This window comes from Nuphar pumila, chromosome 15 (assembly GCF_984573655.1).
Source record: "Nuphar pumila chromosome 15, dmNupPumi1.hap1.1, whole genome shotgun sequence".
NCBI lineage: Eukaryota > Viridiplantae > Streptophyta > Magnoliopsida > Nymphaeales > Nymphaeaceae > Nuphar > Nuphar pumila.
In genome coordinates, this window is record NC_143263.1 from 84,729,213 (window position 1) to 84,750,042 (window position 20,830).

At 38.7% G+C, this 20,830-nt stretch overlaps 1 protein-coding gene across 1 annotated transcript in view; it reads left to right on the forward strand.

Annotated features, from left to right (window-relative positions):
- LOC149815832 (mRNA export factor GLE1-like) overlaps positions 1–20,830 on the forward strand; it is a 109,098-nt gene that overhangs the window by 9,900 nt on the left and 78,368 nt on the right. Inside the window, exons 2-4 of the mRNA XM_089990105.1 lie at positions 15,459–15,511; positions 16,455–16,616; positions 18,034–18,188. Of these exons, the coding sequence (XP_089846231.1) occupies positions 16,474–16,616; positions 18,034–18,188 (298 nt within the window). The 5' untranslated portion in view covers positions 15,459–15,511; positions 16,455–16,473. The remainder of the gene's footprint in view (positions 1–15,458; positions 15,512–16,454; positions 16,617–18,033; positions 18,189–20,830) is intronic.

Genomic DNA, 20,830 nt, shown 5'->3' on the forward strand with positions numbered 1-20,830 from the left:
GTATAAACCCGACGAGAGAAAGAGCCCTCATTCATTTCTTGTACGGATACGGATCCATCTGGATCATCCGCTTCGCAGCAAATGGATATCAGAAGATCCTCACGAATTCGACATCCACTTGACAGGTGGGTAAGTTATAAAAATTTTTCATTGGATTTTCAGTTATTCTTGACATCCATAAGTAAAGAGGAAGAGCCTCTCATGTTCTATCAAGCTGCGACCTCTAGAAGATGGGTAGAAGCAATTAATGAAGAAATGGAGGCCTTACATGAATGTGGGACATGGGGGATTGTACCTAGACCATTGAACAGAAATGTTGTTGGGTCAAAATGGGTGTACAAAATAAAGTATAAACCAGACGGGAGCATCGAAAGGTACAAGGCTCGACTTGTAGCCAAGGGATTCACACAAGAGGAAGGCCAAGACTTTGATGCAACCTTTAGTCCTGTGGTTAAAATGGGGACCATTCGCATTGTGTTGAGTCTATCCATTAAACATGGATGGACATTGAGCCAGTTGGATGTAAAAAATATTTTTCTGCACGGGGATTTAAAAGAAGAGGTTTACATGGAACAACCCACTGGATATGCAGAACGAGACGCAAAAAAATATGTATGCAAGTTAAAGAGAGCACTCTATGGTTTGAAACAAACTTCTCGTTCCTGGTTCGACAATTTTTCTCTAGAAATACAGCGGCATGGATTCTCTCGGTGTCTTTTGGATCACTCATTATTTATCCACAATGAACAAGGAGTCACTACTCTTCTGTTGATATATGTAGATGACATCATCATCACAGGGAACTGTAAAAGTCACATTGAGGAGGTGAAGAAGTTATTAAATCAGAGATTTAAGATGAAATATTTGGGAGAGCTGCGATATTTCCTTGGAGTAGAAGTTGATAACAAAAATGATACCCTTATCCTTACTCAACACAAATATACGTTGGACATTCTCGGCAGAGCAGGCATGACAGATTGTAGGCCGTTAACAACTCCAAGTGTCATTCATCAGAAATTGAGTTCACAGGAAGGGGATATATATGGAGATCCCACTAAGTATCGCAACTTAGTTGGCATGTTGCAATACCTTACTTTTACTAGACCGGACATAGTATATTCGGTTAATCAAGTATCCCAGTTTATGCATGAACCTCGTATGTCACATATGGAGGCAGTTAAACATATGCTTCGCTACCTGAAGGGTACAGTTGGTGATGGGTTGGTATACAAGAAAAGAGAATTAGATCCAGGCGGGGGCCATGAGGGTCATGAGATCGTCACTTATGCTGATGCTGATTGGGTGGGTGGTCTAGACGAACGACGATCAATATCCGGTTATTGCAGCTTCATTGGCCCAAACTTGGTATCCTGGAGTAGTAGAAAACAAAAGGCGGTTGCTAGATCAAGCACTGAGGTTGAATATAGATCGATGGCCACTGCCACGGCCGAGGGCACATGGATTAAACATCTTCGACAGAAATGGGAGAACCGATTGCTCGGTCACTGTTGTTGTGTGACAATCAAAGTGCCATCTGTTGAGAAACTATGTTTTGATGATACATGATAAATATGATATGCTTTCATGATGCATATATATGATACATGATAAATACATGATATGCTTTCATGAGATATGATAAATATGATATGCTTTCATATGTGAAACTGAATATGTTATATTATGACTGGATATGATGTGCTATGTATTTAACGAGTATTTGATGCAAGGTTATTTCACTTAAGAAGAGTGAAGACAACTTGATCAAGTGCAACTATTTGATGCAATCATACTACTTTGAAGAAAAAGCTTGATGGGCCATACATTCATAAAGATTATCCAAGAAGATCGGCTTCCTCAAGATGAAGACTTTTTTCTTCTTTAGAGTCATATGTAACAGAACCTTCAGAAGCATGCATATTTCATATTAAACTATATGCTTTGAAATCATACACGCCATTTATTTACAAAAAGTTAAGCTTTCATAAAAGGATACGTTATGTATATTGTAGCATTTCAAAAACACATTTTTGAAACAAATCATTGTACTTCCTACAAGCATTTATGAAAAAGACATTTTGACAAGATATAATAGCTCATGATTTCAAAAACATTAATTGCACTTTCTTACAAGCATTTATGAAAAAGACATTTTGACAAGATATAATAACTCATGATTTCAAAAGCATTAATTGTACCTTCTAACATGCATTTATGAAAAAGACTACTTGAAAAGATATAAAAGCTAATGATTTCAAATATGAAAGAAAAAGACAAAATGAATTAATTCATAATACACAAACAGTTACGTAAGAAATTTTGGTTCATAATACATAAGCATTTATGAAGAAAAGACAAAATATGAAAAGATGTATTGGTTCATAATACATAAGCATTTATGTAAGAAAAGACAAAATGTGAAAAGATGTATTGGTTCATAATACATAAGCATTTATGTAACAAACAACAACAACAACAACTACGCCTTCATCCCAAAACAATTGGGGTCAACGATATGAACCAAAAAAGAAATTAATTTTGGGTCTTCCACATGAATCCTTTTCCTTCAATCATTTCTATCCAATGCCATGTACTCGGTGATGTTCAAAGCATTTATGTAAGAAAAGACAAAATGTGAAAAGATGTATTGGTTCATAATACATAAGCATTTATGTAAGAAAAGACAAAATGCATTAGTTCATAATACACAAATTTTTACGTAAGAAATTTTGGTTCATAATACATAAACATTTATGTAAGAAAAGACAAATTATGAAAAGATAATACACAAGCATTTATTTGAGAAATGACTATTTGTAATATAAGTATTACTCAAGCATTTAGTGTACTTCAGAACCATTCATTTTAGAATTGACGATTTGAGAAAATAAATATTATTTTATTAAAATAAGAAATGATAATTTCTTTCTGTAAGCATTAAATGCCACCTCAAAAAGCATTTGAGAAATGACTATTTATTTATAAATAAAACCCATACTCAAGAATGTCGACTTACTTAAAGTCATCATTCCTTCTGTAAGCATTAAATGCTATTCCAAAAAGCTTTTAAGAAATGACCATTCATAAATAAAGTACTCAACAAACATTTATCACACTTATATACATTTATTATAAGTGACGACTTGTAAGAAAAATATTAATATACTAATATTCATTAAATTGAGTAAAGACAAAATTACATGGTAGAATATATTCCAACGTTCAATGTACTACAAACCATTAAATTGACTAAAGACAAAACTACATGATAAACTACACTTCAACGTTCAAAAATACTACAAAACATTTATTATGAGAAAAGACCTAATACAAAGAATAAATCATTTAAAATACACCAACGAATAGTGTACTCCAAAAATGTTTCGTATGGAAAGAAGACTTTTTGAAAAAGCAATATAGTACACTTATCTTTTTCACACTAAGTTGTTTTTGAAATGACCTAACTTCTCATATCCCAAAAGGACAATCATTTCAAAAAGACAACAACTAGTTTTCTAAAGACTATATATATACAAACACAACAGTGTGAATAGACAAGCAAGCTTTCAACGAGAAAAATTCATGCTTGACACTCTGAGAAAAGAGCTTAGAAAAAGAAAGAGAAAAAAAAAGAGAAAAAGTCAAGAAAAGCTCTCAGAAAAATACAAGAGTGTGTAAGAAAAGAAAAAGATCATTCTGAGAATCTTTATACGTGCATTCATACTCTGCATATCATTCTGAAGGTTCTATAGGAAAGTGTTGTAACTTTCTGATCTTTGCTGTATCCCTTCTCTGTTGAGAGAAGTAGACCTCTGTGAAAGAGGGTGTTTTTCCCTTTTCTGTTGAGAGAAGTAGATCTCTGTGAAAGAGAGTGTTTTTCCCTTCTCTGTTGAGAGAAGTAGACCTCTGAGGAAGAGGGTGTTTCCCTTCTCTGTTGAGAGAAGCAGACCTCTGAGGAAGAGGGTGTTGTACTATTTATCCGGTAACTCGGATGTTATAGTGGAAGGCTCAAGTGTTTTACTTGGGGACTGGATGTAGGTCAGTAACTCGGTTGAACCAGTATAAATCATGTGTTTATTGTGTTGTGCCTTATTGGCTTATTTTTTATTTTATCGATCTGCATCGTATTTCACTATTCACCGCCCCCTCTAGTGGAATTTCACCATCAACATGTCATTCAATCCCATCCACCATAGTCGAGCAAAGCACTTTAAAATAGATCAACATTTTATTAGGAAAAAGGTTGAAGACAAGGAGATTGAGCCTATGTATGTGCCAACTGAAGAACAGGTTGCTGACATCCTCACTAAAGGCTTGACAAAGGATAGATTTTGGTTTCTGAAGAACAAGTTGTTCATGGTCCAACACCATGCACAACTTGAGGGAGGCTGAAAAGAAGACGTCATTTGTATAAGTCTGACCCGATCCATTTATATAATGGATCGGGTCCAGACCCAATTCGTGTAGAATGTATATTAACACTCTATTAAGGGGTATTTTTGTACCCTAGTTTATACATTAATTATATTAATAGAATGAGAGGGCAGTCACGATGGACTGCCCCCCCTTTCCTCTGGAACTTCTCTCTCTTTCTCTCTCTCTCTCCCCCCTCTCTTTGCCGATGACAGGTCTGTGCTGAATAACGAGCGTTCTTTCTTACAGGGGGGCGCACACAGGGCCCGCCCCTTGTGTCGCCGGAGAACCCCCCCCCCCCCTTCCGTGGGCTGCCAGCCCCCTCGAAAACCCTTTTCGAGGGGATGGGCACGAGTTGGATCCGGGTCGGGTCTGGACCCGTCCCGTGTCCGAGTTTTTTTTGTTAAAAACTGGGTTTTACAATTACGCTTGTGAAAATGCCAATAGTGATGTATTCAACAGCACTGTTGATATATCCAATGTTTTCACAAGTGATATAAAAGCATATTTAAATACAAGCTTGAAACAAATAATATATTTCTCATGAAATTGTTTGCAAAACAAAAGGAAAATATAGGTTTGCACAATTGAAATTAGAACATGAAGAGGGTCTCAATTTACAGGATTGAGTTTGTGTAAATTGCATTGGCCAAGAAGGAAATGGAAGGCAAAGAAGAAGATGGCTAGGGTTGTAGGAATAATGCTAAGGGTGGTGGCTGGCTTTATTGCAAACATGGAAGCATTGTTCATACACAACATGGATTTTAGAGGGTTGATCATGAACTCCATGAGAGAACATTACTGGCTAATATTATGCCTATCCCCAACTTCCTATTTCTTTTTTGAATGGGGGAGGGGTTGGAGGGAGGGAAGTGGTTCCTTTGGCTAAAAAAATCTAATTATCATGCTTTCAATATCTGGTTGTGTTTTGAATGGTTGGAATGCACTTAGCTTAAGGATTCACGACATGTGCATAAGTTTAAAATTATCTTGTCTTGATTTTACAAGTTTGTTGAATTAACACTCTAATATTGAAAACAAATTCATGAAAATTGGATAAGGATATTACATGTTGTGGGTAAAGCACCTGAACCAAGCATTTTTTGCTTGCTTTTTGCAATGTGCACATAGACTGGCTTATCTAAACCGATATTTATTAACACATTTCAAGCTCCATGTTTCATTTTTCATATATATTTTATGACTAAATAAGCTATGTTTGGGAGCCTTGGATTGGAGGTGTGTAGGGCTGTCAACGGGCCGGATACCCGACCCATTAGGGTATACCTGAACCAGCCTAAATAACAAATTACTGGATTTGGGTTTTGTTGGGCCACAAAAATAGAATCCCAAACCTGTATCTGCATAATTTTATAAATTCATTTTTTAAATACATATAAAAGTACTCATCTTGGGCCAGTACCTGACAAAAAAGCCAGGTCGGATCAGGTACCCGACAAAATTCATGACCCAAACCCGTCCCGCATATTGCTCGGGTTGTGTTTGGGTCGACCCAAATATTATTCAGGTCGACACTTTCCATGTCCATATCCGAAAATTCGGGTTCGATTGGGTCGGGCCAGGTACCCGATACTAATCCGGCCGGTTGACAACCCTAGAGGTGTGTTGTGAGTTTCTTAACATCTTTGCTGTTTAAAAGCATTATATTGTGGTTTCACCAGCACCTTCTATTGTCTGGGAAACATTATATATGAATTTTGTCGGATCAGGTACCCAACAAAATTCATGACCGAAACCCGTCCCGCATATTGCTCGGGTTGTGTTTGGGTCGACCCAAATATTATTCAGGTCGACACTTTCCATGTCCATATCTGAAAATTCGGGTTCGATTGGGTCGGGCCAGGTACCCGATACTAATCCGGCCGGTTGACAACCCTAGAGGTGTGTTGTGAGTTTCTTAACATCTTTGCTGTTTAAAAGCATTATATTGTGGTTTCGCCAGCACCTTCTATTGTCTGGGAAACATTATATATGAGATGGAGTTAGCATCCCACCACACTTCAATACAAAACACAAGAGGATGTTTAGCAACACATAAATACTTGTTTCCATCTGAATGCAAAACTTCCTGAAGACCCTTAAGAGTAATTCAATGTCATTTCCATGTGATAAATTTAGGAAAGTAAGATATTAGCTTACACCTACTTTATCTCTTTGGATCACACGAGCATATCATGGGTTCTATGATTTGGAATTAACTATTATATATATATATATATTTATCCTATAAAATCAAGAAGGTTATCTAGGTAAAGCTTGTGAGCTTATCGAAGCTTGTGTATTTACTACTTTTTATATTAAATAAAATAGTTTTATTATATTTTTTTGTGTGCGTAGTTGGTACAAATGTTGGTATGGAACTATTGAGCTAGAAATCATAGGTCTAAGTTGTATTGACTTAATTTTATCACATTGTATTTGACATGGTTTATTTGCTAAGGATCCAATAATGCCTATTTGAAAGTAAAAACTTGACTTTGAGTATTTAAGCTTTGGTATGTTGATGGGCCATTGATATTTAAAGTTGTTGAAAAATCTATATCATTATCACATGATTCAAAATAAATTTCTTACTAAAGAAATCATGTAGATCACATCTATAAGGTTATATCTGAAAAAAAAGAAAAGGAGATTTCTATTCAATAGTTTAGTACCTTCACTAAACGTTTGGTTTTTCTGGGCCCTCTATGACTTCAAATCAAATTTGATTTGGAGTCATATGATTCAGAATCACATGAGGTCTTATGTGATTCTGAATCTCACATATATGAGAAAGGGACTCTCATTTTCAAAGGCAAATGAGAGTTCGTTTCTCAATCACCTTGACGTGGTGGAAGTCATCAGTTCGAACCTGATTATCCCTAAACCCAATGTGAGCTTTTCTATTTAGCTTATTTTCTGATGTTTGGTTTTTTGTGCAAATGAGATTCATTCTCTCATTTGTATGAGAACCTGAATCTCATGAGACATTACCAAACTTGCCCTAAAACATTTTCGGTTTGTGGGTTTGAAACCCATGAGTGAAAAACTTTAATTAATTAATTAATTTATCTTTTTTGTACATCTAAGTCTTCGGACAGGGCCGACTGGCCTCTTTGATATTTGAGGCCACCACCTAGGGCCTCAAATGAAAAAAAATATAACGCTTATATTTCACCTGTTGAGGGCCTCCAATGAAAAAAATATGAAGAAATATGGGCCTCCAATGAAATATGCCCAGGGCCTCAACTTCTCTTGAGCCGCCCCTGTCTTCAGATGTGATATACATAATTGATTTGGTAGAAACCTCCATTGGTTCATGTAGATGGGATCTTTTGGGGCTTGAAAAATCAATGACTTATAATTTACCAAAATTTCACCAATCAAAAAACCATGTATATAACAAAAGAAAAAGAACGATCCAAGGGTCAATTTATGCTATTTTGACCATGCTAAACACAACTATGGGGTCACTTTTTGTAACACCCCAAAATTTCAAACTTTCGAACCTTTCAGAAAACATGCAAGAGACTAGAAAAAATCTCTTTCCTTCAGAGTTTGTTTATGAAATCAGCGGAAGACTATTCTTTTGTTAAATTCAGAAAGGCAAGCTGACAACTTTGGGCACGTTATCTAAAAGAACCAAAACTCACGATTCATGTTACTTGCAAAACACTTGGAAAATCCACTTTCATTAAAAGAAGTTCCCAAATAGTACAAAATTCGGATATCCCAAGGAAAATCGGTTACAAAACCCAAAAACGTCCAGGACGAGAGCTAAGAGCAGGAAGAGGAAATCTTGAAGCCATCGCACCATCGCCCGTGGTGTACCTAATCTTCAACTGTACCCATAGAATGAGTTAGTTTCACGAAAAACTAGTAGGTGCACAAGAGAGGCTACAAAAAACTGAATTAAGTACATTTAATTCAGCATGCTAAGCAGTTTAAAGCAGATATGCAGTTAAACAGGTAAGCCGTTCAAAACAAGTAAGCAGTTCAAGCAGGTTAGCAGTTTAAAGCAAGTAAGCAGTGCAACTGTCAAACGCAACATGACGATTCATTTCATTTGATCGTAAGCTGTGAACTACCACGCAACAAACAAGTTTCATGACCCATCAACCAGTGTGGACAAACTTTATGTTTCGATATTACTGGCCTGCGGGTACGGACAAACAAAACATGGAAACAACTGAGACTAGTTCGGGCATCTGTTATTTTATGTATTTTTCAATAACCCGAATAGCTAGTTGAGTCCGCTCCTAAGGGGACGACTTTAGCCGAGAGAGGATTCCCCAAAGGCAAGTACTTGGCAACAGATGCATCCAATTTTTGCAGAAGTCCATGTGATCTACCACCTAGGATAATGTCTGGTAGTCCCTTCCCCTAACTCCAATGACTGGGGAGGCCGGATCTTTGCCAGTGGGGTGGTTGTTAACAACCTGCCCATTGGAGTTTTGTACATATCCATCTTCTCACTTGACAAAAACACAAGGGCGAATGAGTGCGTCAAGGGTAAATTAACTGACGGCTCATTCTATATGCTCTGGTCTTTTGACCTAATGAGCATCTTACATATGAAGGCGATCCCATTTTTATATGTTTACAACATTTTGCATTTAGCACTGTTCGAGGTCGCACGACCGTGTCATTCGATCATCGCAGTACTAGCGTGTAGTGTACGACTACAAGTACTCTAGGATGAAAGGGGTATACTTCCTCAATAAGAGCCTTAACAAAAGTGTTTCACAAAGATGTAATGTTTCTCAAACTTTACTTTTGATATTCTTTATCTTTTGAAACAACTAACTGCTTGTGCCAACATTTGGCATGCGATTTTCTAGATTCTCAGCCGCTATCGGGGTATCTACATGCCTCGCATAATTCGATATCGGCCTCGATGAACGGGATACATGTTTCTCAACAGAACCCCTGCTAAGAAGTTCGCTCAAGCCCCAATTCGGGGTTACCCGAGATATGTCGAATAAACGAACAAAACCAACCAATCACATCATTCCAAATACTTCGATTTGGGCAGTTTTTGATGCTTTTGCGCATCTCTCTAAATTCTCAAGTTTACTTTGCAGGACTCGTTACTCGAAGAGTTAGGATCCTTGTGAGGTATGCCTCTCCTTAGACAAGGATGTATCGCTAAGCTCCTGACTCAACTCTTGTCGCAAGAGGGAGAGCGGTAAATGCCTCTTGCATCCTCCACGAGGATGCCTTTATAGCACATGCAATGAGCGAAAACCTGAGCGTCATTTGCAATAACAAGAGAATAACGAAACATTTGCCAAAAGCAAGAGCTTGAGTGCAAAACGCGACGACAAAGAAAAAACATGACAGAAGTAAAGGACAAGGATCGCGAAACCGCGTCCTTGAGTTAAATGCGTACTCGTATAAATATATATATTCATATATATTTATTTAATTTTCCTTTTTAGTTAATTGAACTCAATTCAATTGTCCAAGTCGTCTGTGCAATCTTTCCCTACCTTGGGGAGTTGAAAGCTTGCTGGCGTCTGCGGATGTAAACGATTGATAGCTCGGGTCGCAGAGCGCAAGAGAGATCCGTCGTACGAGTTGCAAAAGCGTCAGTCTTAGCAAGCTAACACCAAAAATAGAAGGTCGGGGGCACTACCGCTGACCTAACACGAAGGAAGCAGAGGCATCGTGCCCTTGCGCACCTGTTATAAGCGCAAGAAGCAGGGATTGCGAGCCCCTCCTGAGCCGCTGTCAACAAACTCCGAGGAGGCAGGGGGTTGCACCCCTGCCCTCAGAAAGCGAGGGCAGGCAGGGCTCTGCCCCTGCCTGTCAACAACGAAGGGGAGGCAGGGGGGCTTCACCTCTGTCTGTCGAGCGTGCAAGGAGGTAGGGACTTGTCCCTTGCCTAGCGATTATGCAAACAGGCAGGGGGCGAAGCCCCTGCCTGATGCCGGGGGAGAGGAAGGGGGCTCTGCCCCTTCCCAACCTATGTCACATGGGTGCGGGGATTCGACACTTCCAAAAAACCCGAGTGCGGCAGGGGCAAAAATGTAATATATATATATATATATATATATATATATATATATATATATATATATATATATATATATATATATATAAGGGGGTCCGGGGGTTCCCTCGACACGGGTCGGGGGTCCAAATTTTTTTGCTGGTGTGTTTGTTTGAAGACTCGTTACCCACGTTCTGCTTGTGTACTTTGAGGCAACGAGACAAAATTGATAAAACAAAAAGATTGGCAATTCGATCGACCCAACCTGCTTCGTTCTGCTGACTGTCATGATTCAATCATGTCTGAAACTCCCTGGTCTTCACGAAAAAAATATAAGCGCAAGGTTTGATGTGGTTTGTTGGAGAGAGAGTCTTCATGAGGTCTACAACTCTACTGCCACGCCATAGGATTCTTAAAATTTCATTTTATATACAGCTGCACGACAACTAAAAGAAATTTATTGGATTGGACATGTGAAAAAGAGAGGTCTACACAAGGCTACAACTAGAGCACCCATCTCGTCAGGAGAACAGTGAATACTAATAGCCAGCAAGGCTACCACCATCATTATCATTTATTATGGAGAGAGAAAATCCTTTATGAAAAAGAAGGATCTGGATTGAAAAGGCTCTTTAATTTTAGATGGTTTTAAAAGTGCCCTTTATAAAACAAGATCAGCAGCTGTCAGCAGATTTAGGGCAATTTTTTTTTTAAAAAAAATCCCCCAAAAAAATGGACCTAAATGAACGCACCCAGGATCGGGTTGACCGCGCCCGGTACCACACCCGCACCCTGCTAGCCGAATCCCTGTGACATAGCTTCCAACCGAAAAGCAAAGAGGCAAGGGCTAGGCCCCTGCCCGTTAGCCACAAAGGGGGAGGCAAGGGGCTTCACCCCTGCCTGCTGAAATTAGCAGAGGCAGGGCGACGCCCCTGCCTACTAGAAGGAGAAGGCGCAGGGAGGGGGCTTGGCCCCTCCCCCGCCAAACTGAGGGTGCAGGGAGGGGCTCGACCCCTCCCCTGCAAAACGAGTGCACAGGGAGGGGCTTGGCCCCATCCTTGCCAAAGGGTACGCAGGGAAGGGGCTCAACCCCTCCCTTGCATACAAGGGGTACAGGGAGGGGGCTCCGCCCCTTCCCTGTTGCTGGAAGGTGCAGGGAGGGTCGCAACCCCTCCCCTTAACAACGAGGGTACAGGGAGGGGCTCGACCCCCTTCCCTGTCATAACAAGGAGCAAGGAGGGGCTCGACCCCTCCCCTGCTGTAACAAGGAGCAGGGAGGGGGTTCGACCCCTCCCTTGGCCGCAGGGAGCACAGGGAGGGCTCGACCCCTCCCCTGCCATACCAGTGAGATAGGAAGGGCTCGACCCCCTCCCCTGCAGTAACAGGGAGCAGGGAGGGGCTCAACCCTCTCCCTGGCCGTAACAGGGAGGCGGCTCAACCCCCCTCCTTGCGCAACAGAGAGGTGAGGGAGAGAAAATAGGAGAAGGAGAGGAGGAGCGTACTTGGGGGTCACCGGAGGGAGCTCGCTGGTGGCGGCAGCCACAAGAAGAGTGGGAGAGGCGGTCGGGGAAAAGAGAGAGACGAAAGGGGAAAAGAGGGGTTTCGAGAACCTCCCCCCCTTTGCCTTTAAAAGACATGAGGGAGGCGGTGCCTCCGTTGGGTTCGGGTCTGGATCCGACCCACATCAATTTTTTTTTTCGTGTTTTACACTTTTGGTCAACACAACATGCCCCTATGAGTTCCAACTTGGGGGTTAAGAACCCATGAGTACAGCCAATATTTTCCCTATATACATACATGGAGAAAGATTATATCCAACATTCAATAGATTATCAAGCTAACCCCAATATGATGACGTTCTTTTCCAAACATGCTTTGGGGCAGTGTTGCTAACATCGGATCCAATTGGCCTGAATTGGTTCAATTCGAATTGAATCATCCATAGATCGATTTGATGCTGGGGCAGATTCCAGTTGTCCGGACAAGGCTTGAACCGGGGCTGGATCATTTCAGTTTTTTTTTTCAATTTATCTTGCTTGTTGTTTAAAAAAAATATTTTGCTTGTTGAATAACCCGAAAGCCGAAAGACCTCTTCGACGTCCCTTTCGGTTTGGGATTAGGGATTCGACTTGGGCTGATTCAAGGCTTCTCTAAAACCAATTCGTTCTAGAAACCTATTCTAAAATCAAATATCATTTGTGTCGTTCCCATTTTTGCTTCATTCTCCCCCTCTCTCTCTCTCTCACTCCAAGGAGACCCAGTGAAAGCTGTAGAGGTATAAATTGTGTACCGTTGTTTCTCTTTTTACCATCTTGTTGTTTAATTTACATGCTATTTCTTTCAGATCAGTTTTCTTCACAAAACCTTCTCATTCATACTTGTAGTTGAATTTTCCTAAACTTTTTCTCTTCTTGACATCATATGGATGATTTGGGGATATTTTGTCCGAATTATTGTAGTCTCTGCTTTAGGTTGTCAGACCCAAAGAAGCACCAACAAGAAGATACACAGAAGCAGGGTTAGCATCTCTTTTCCTGGAAATCCCTTGAGCCATTTGTTAGTTCATATGCCTTGTAGAGGATTATCATCTATCTGCGATTTGCTTTCAAGGCTTGTTGTGGATATACAACAACAACTACGCCTTCATCCCAAAACAATTGGGGTCGGCGATATGAACCAACAAAGAAAATCATTCTGGGTCTTCCACATGAATCCTTCTCCTCCAATCATTTCTATCCAATGCCATGTCCTCGGTGAGGTTCAAAGCATTCATATCGTTTCCTATCATCTCCATCCAAGTCTTCCTAGGCCTACCCCGACCTTTTTTAACTAATATATTTTCCCATTTCTCCATCCTTCTAACTGAAGCATCATGTCCTGAATTTGCTTTCCGTTGATTCTGTATGGTCCTTCCCCCTTTTGGCTGTGTGCTATAGTGACCAGAGTTTTTTAAGGATGTTTCTGTTTGTTGAGCTCAGCTCATTTTAAGCTAAAAGAGCGTTGCATAACCATGATCTAGCTTGGCTTTTAGTTTGTGAGCCAAGCTCTAACTGAACTGAAGGTTCGGGTGTGGGTAGGCTTGTGTGTACCCCTGATAAATATCAACTGGACTGACCATAGACAAGTTACTGCCACAAAAAAAAGGGTTGTGTTGTTCTCAGCACCTATCTAGACTGAAACGGCAAAGCACTTTATGAACATTGGTGATATTGAAGCCATTCATAGACAAATAAGTGCCTCAAAGCAAAAAGCAGCAAAGAACATTATGAATGTTGGTGATGCAGAGATCTACACTGAAGCCCCTTGCAGTGTACAGAACATGATTACAAGCATAAGTTCCAAGAGCCCAAGTAACTGAACAATTTGATAGCATGACAAAATGGAATCGACACGTACTATGGAGTAAAGTATAAAACAATCATGAAACACGACAAAAAGCACTGCAGTTAATGAAGAACCTTAAAAAAAATGGAGGCAACTCTCTCAATGAAAAAAATGTCTTGCATGTGCGTGCACACACACACACAGACTCAATATATAAAACAATTTGTTGTTAAAGATGAATGAGTTTATGCTGACCCAATCCATGGTGAAGATTCTGACTTTGACCAACCAAGGGCACAATCTGCTTTTGCTATTTTCATTAGATACATCGTACACCTGGATCAATAAATTTATGGGTCAGAAAGATAATTATCTAAACAAGAAAAACCATGTATTACATCAGATTTAGCTTAACAAAGTGTCAAATAGACTTTTACTCGTCATCATTTTGCATCAGATCACATCTTAGATTGTGATCAAGTAGTAAGAGATTCTTCTATTCAAAATTGGAAGAACTACAACTGTCACCCCAATAGCATAGCAAGCTTAAGTTTTACAATCACATGACCAAGACAAACAGAAATACAAGTGAAGTGAAAAATAAAATGTGTTTTTACTAATAAAGTGATTAACAAAATATGCCTAGGTGGATATACAAACAACACTATGCAGCTACAGTTCATATACCATACAATCTGCATCCAAGTCATATAGGTGGTATGAAAATAAAATCAATCAACATAATTTTCCATATTGATCATTGTAATAATGAGATATAACTTTCAAAAGGAATCTACCACACACAGAAATCAGTGACTGGTCATCACTGAATCACCTTGTAGCCAGCCAATTCTTGGTTTCTCCTAAGGATTCAATCAACTGGAGTTGCTCAAAGGTGGGGACTTTTACTGTTAAGATCATGATATTTAATGGAAGTAAACCTGAAAAAGAGTTTTCCAGCTGGCTTCAATATGTTACATGTATGGAAGAATGAAGAATTACCATGGTACTTGTTATGGTCCTGTTCAGCTTTTAAATCCCTCAACCAGCCAAGCAGGGCCTGACTAGTATTTCAGTCAATGGGAAATAACATCCATTTGTCACTTAGTGTTTGAATCATGTGTGAAAAGAAAAGGAAAGAAATAGAACATATTATATTAGTCTATGTCACAGTGACACGCCAAAATGGCTGTGTGTCACGTATGACATGCTTCGACACAAAGTCTAACACATTTGGGCGTACGATACGTCCATGACACGTTCCAAAAAGTGTCAGACTCTGTGTCTCAAGCATTTCACTTACATTTTTTTTAAAAGTCTTCTGTTGTGAGCCTTGTGACATGATCTTACCACACACACACACACACACACACAGAGAGAGAGAGAGAGAGAGAGAGAGAGAGAGAGAGAGAGAGAGAGAGAGAGAGAGAGAGAGAGAGAGAGGCTCATCTCACTTAACACTACAAAAATACCCTTTAGGTGAGTGATATAAAATATTTATATTAATTTTAATATCAACATGTTTTCATAAGTATTTAATAAAAAATCTAAAAAAAAACTATGAAATCTTTCATATTACTATAAAACACTATATATATCCATGTCGTTGTGTTATACTTTTTAAGATGCTCTCGAATCAGTGTCACATTTAAGAGTCATGTACATGAACGTACTCGTATCCTTGTGACATAAATAATAGTGGCGGTTTCTTTTATCATGGTGGCAGGTATGGAGAGAGCAGAATAACATAATCTTTCAAGGCAAAAGAGATGAATCAAGGTTTTTACATATGTATGATTAATCCCAGCTGCAGTTGTGCATGTAAAGAAAATAGGATGAGGGGGATCTTCAATGGATCTGTTTGTGTAGGATTGGAATTTTAGGAACTCCACAAGCCATCTTCTAGGAATCTGTTTATACACACACCTATGTAACATTGCACTTTCTTGTACTCTTTTATGCTCTGACATCTCATGCAATGTTTTTCTGAAATGAAAGTTCACATTTTCGATGCACTGTTGATGGCTTCTATTAACATGAAATGCCATCCTAATAGTGCATTACAGGAGTGAGTAAACAAACTAATAAAATAAGGTTCATGCTGCCTATATGTGGCTAGTATAAACAATAACAATGAATTACACAAATTGCAAGTTACCCCATGAGTTGCATATGGTAAGTTCTTCAAGAAAGAATTCATGGTGAAATTGTGAAAGTGAAACAGACATTGGCTGTTGCGTCCAGATGGCTGTTCTAAAGATTAATGGTCTAAAGAGCTTCCCAAGCAGGAACTTAACAATGATTGATGTACATAATCATATTGGTGCACATGATCTCTGTAGGGCTAGTCATGCCCAGATTTCTGTTTGGGCAGTGGCACAGATCCAAACTTTTCATGCGTTTGACCTGTTCAGACCTCTACTGGTTGGAAGTTTAATATTTGCATAATTTGCCAACCACATAAAAAACTGAAGTTTTCTGAAACTGCTTGAAATAATGACTCTGAACTGGTGTAAGGAGAAAAGTGATTTTCTACCAATGTTTTTTTTCTTTTGTTGTCTTTGTGATTGTCATATCTGTCCACATTTTCTGAACTCTGCGGTGCCTCTTTAGCATTTGTTTTTACAGAGTTTTTGGGAACATAGTTTTACTCTGTGAAAAACTGACTTGACTTGTTGAATATTCTCTTCTCTTATAGATCTGTTCTCTTACCTTGTTTCAGGGCCTTCTACAATTTGAATATGCTCTTTGAAAAGAGTTTTCATGGAGTATCATGTGATCCTGAGCCTTGGTGGAGTCTCGATGATATCATTGCGGAGCTAAATGCGTTGGAGCTCAAATTCAGTAATCCTTTTGTCACCCCCTCAATGGAGATTGAAATAGTGTATGATTTCTGTTATCACTGTACTTTTTTGTTCTTGTGAAGTTAAGCATTTCAAAATGCTTCTGAATCTGCAACACTGCTTATATCATCTGTTGATGTTGTGGCTTTGAAAGACCATTTACAGCTACTACGTGGCAATGAAATTTTATACGTGGCGAAACTGTAAGAGTCATGCCAACTTATTGTTTGATGGTGTAAGTGTACATGCATGAGCACAAATATTTTGGTCTCGACAATTTCTCCAGAAATCTGTTTTGTGTAGAAGTTAGAATTTTAACCACATCATGGAAAATTCTCATCCAAATCTTCCAAATTTGCAAAAAACCAAAAAGGAAAGAGAAAAAAAGGACTGTTATTTTTCTGCAGCAAGTACCAGAAATAGTTTACAATGTTAGGAAACCAAAACGACTAAAGAGAGCAGTTTTTTATATTCAAAGATATGAATTAGGAAAAAATAGTGACGTGTTTGTGATCATATTGCCACATTGCAAATGCTATCATTTTTAAAATACCCTGGATAAAAGATCTTTGTTATTATAGATAGAACATCTTGTGGTAAAAACATGATAATTCAAAGTTATTAGAAATATTATGACTACTGAAATTCATTGAAGATGCTCCAAGAAAGCATTGTGGGCCTAAGAGCAGCTTGCTTTGGCAACTCAATGGGTGTAGTTTGGTTGAAATGTAAAATACAGTCTTTTGGTTTTTATTGCGCTTTGTTCCTGATCTGCTCCCTTGTAATGAAGTGACCATGCATGCATATGGATCTGATCCTAAGCACAACTCAGGCTGTGCGTTTCTTCTTTGTCCTTCTGTTTTGTTCTCCTCCTAAAGCATTGTGGACCTAAGTGCAGCTCCCTTAGGCAGCTCAATGGGTGTAGTTTTGGTGAAATGTAAAATGCAGTCTTTGGTTTCTATTGCGCTTTGTTCCTGATCTGCTTCCTTGTAATGAAGTGACCATGCCTGTATATAGATCTGATCCTAAGCATCATCTAGGCTGTGCATTTCTTCTTTGTCCTTCCATTTTGTTATTATTTGTTGGTTTAGTTTTCCTCATAAGTAGAAAGATTAAAAGGATAGATTAGCCAAGTTATAAATGTTTATCAAGAGATGCATAGATGGAAGACCATGCTTATCATATTCAAAGATCAAATAGAACTACTCACAAAGAAAAGAACTTAATTTTCATTCTAGCAATTTACCGAGGGACTTCCACATGAAAATTGCAGGATTGTAAATTCATTTGCAATTTGTTTAGGATGTCTAATATGAACTATACAACGCTTAATATATTCAGCTAACTTTGAATGTCTTGCCTCTTCTTTAGAGCCCACACTCATTTTTTAAACTATTGCGTAAGCTGATACATAATTCTTGTTCTTATTAAATGTTGCTCCATGTTTTTTCGATGCAGGAAAACAAACAGTTCAGAAGGCAATCCCATCAGTGAGAAGTTTGTAATGAATGTGTCTGATCAAGACATTGAGAATGTTGAGGGTTGTGAAGAAATGATAAATCACACAAATGCGAATATGGGTAGTCGATTCTGTTGTGATGAGATTGATTTGAGTAGGTAGTCAGATTTTGTTTATCATGAAAACTGCCTGTTAATTTACTGAGAAGTTGTTTAGTATTGGATTTCAAATTATAGTGTTCCATTAGCTTGATTCCTTCAAAGGTGTATGGTCAGAGGTTTGGAAATAACAGACCAGAATGCCATGTCATAGTTACTAAACAAAGGCTTCTTTCTCTTGTTTTAATAAGCAAGGATGTTGGTTTCTTTGGATATTGAATTTTTCCCTACATTTTTATGTTTTAATTGTTTGTTTCCAGCTGGAAAAGAATCTGAACAGAAGAAATCCGCTGAGGAGCCAAACAAAAAAAAATCTAGTGATTTGGAGCCTTCATTAACATCACTAACATCTTCAAGTTATGCTGCGTCCTTGCAAAATTTAAAAAAGATAACTAAATCACCTCTCTTGCTATTCTTGCATAAGGAAAAACGTGCCACTCATTAATAACATGCAGAATGCAAAATCTTACTGACAAGGTTTCTTGGTCCTGAAACTTTTCCTTTGGAGTTGAATGTCTATAACAAAATAAACATGGATCTTAGATGCATAGAAGCGAAGAATGAAGAGAAGGAAACATTTTATAAATGTGAAACATGGGAGTTTTTAGATTGATCCACCAACAAAATGTGAATGGTTTAGGATCAAGTCTGAGTCTAATGTAATTATAGAAAGGCATCATGCTAGAATAGTAGCAAAATAATGGCCTTCGGAGTATGGATTGGATTACAATGAACATTTTGTTCAATTATTAAAATTGACATGATAAGAATTGGATTGGATTACAATGAAACATTTAGTTCAATTATTAGAATGGATATGATAATAATTGTTTTGTCTTTGACACTGATGTATAATTGGCCATTTGAGCAGCTTTGATGTGAAAAATAACACTTTTTTGATTGAAATCTTCATAAAATTATGCACAGAACAATCATTAGGCTATATCGAAGGTAACACACATACAATGTGTTGACATCAGGTAAAAAAGACCCCATTAACATCAAGCAAGAGTCCACATGTAGAGATCCTTGGATGCTGATCATTTTCTCTACCCTATTCTTTGTTATAGACATCTGACTCGTCTTTGAAGGCGTGAAGACCGCAAATGATAGGGGCCCAACACCCTATCACAAGCCATCGCCTCCACAATCCTCCTGCAACTCCAAATGAAATAAAAGCATTGCCTTGCTGCCTTCCAGATAGCAAACCTCCTTTCTATGGTCACAAATCTTTGATGGTAACAAGCACGACCTCTCAAGTGACTTGCATGTCGGCTATTCCCTAGTTGGCTTCGTCTCCTCATAGAAAACTCACATGCGAGGAGGGGTTGCATCCTTAGGCCCCAAATCAATATGGATTAAGTGTCCTCGAAATGGTTTATGGTCATATACTTGATTTGGTAGGAGCTAGCCATAAAGAAGAGCAATCCATAACTTGAAGCCTCGAGGCATGGTTATCGAGCAATGGATCTAGGAAGGGGCTCATATTGGGTCCAAATCTATTCAATAAGGCTACTTGACTTTCTGGAAGAAAGAATAAACACTCAAATAGAAAGGTAGGGTTTCACTCACTAAGAAACCAAGCCTCACTTCACCAACAATAAACTTCCTTGCAATTGTTCGACTTTCTCAGTCTTATTCGACAATCTCTTGATAGACAACACATCAGCTAAATAATGATTCCAATCGACACTCTTACCTTCCTCTTCCCTTCTCTCGTCCAACATGAGTCACTTACATGCTGGCTTGTGAATCTCCTACAATTTTTCTCAGTCTAGAACCGGCCCTATTGACATCTCTTTCATCTTTGGTGTCATACTCTAATTAACCACACTAGTGTTGTCAGCCTGCTATAAATCCTTAGGATTAAGTGACCTATTTTGGGGGGCTGTTTGTGCACAACAATGTTGGGTTCTAGCACGATCAAATTGGGATTGTTCTTAATCCTTAAAAATCTGCAATAGTAATAGGAATCTTTAAATTTTAGGTTTAAAGTAATGCAATTTTCACACCACTGATGTCCATCCCTCATTGGAAGCTGTTGATAGGAAAATTCACCAACAAAAAAATGATTTTTAAGGGATTTTTGAAAAGGTTTTTATGAAAAGATTTTGTAAACTCGCCTCCGTTTTAAAGGTGATAAGTGTGAGAAGGGAGCAACTTTCTACCCAGATCTATCATCGAGAAGAAGAGAGAGAGAGAGAGAGAGAGAGAGAGAGAGAGAGAGAGAGAGAGGTTCCAGAGAAAGTGCGTCAGACACCTTGTTGCTGTGCCTTTCATTCTATTTAATATGTTGAGGATAAAATTACTAGGGTACAAAAATACCCCTTAATAACATGCTGATTTACATTATACATAGATTGGGTCTGGACCCGATCCAATATATAAAGCGGGTCGAGTCCTGCATATACATAATGATGACTTGTTTTCAGCCTCCCTCAAGTTGTGCATGGTCCTAAACCATGCACAACTTGCCTTCCAGAAACCAAAATCTGTCCTTTGTCAACCCTTTAGTAAGAATGTCAGCAACTTGTTCTTCAGTCGGCACATACATGGGCTCAATCTCTTTATCTTCAACCTTTTTCCTAATAAAATATTGATCTATTTCAATATGCTTTGCTCGACTATGGTGGATGGG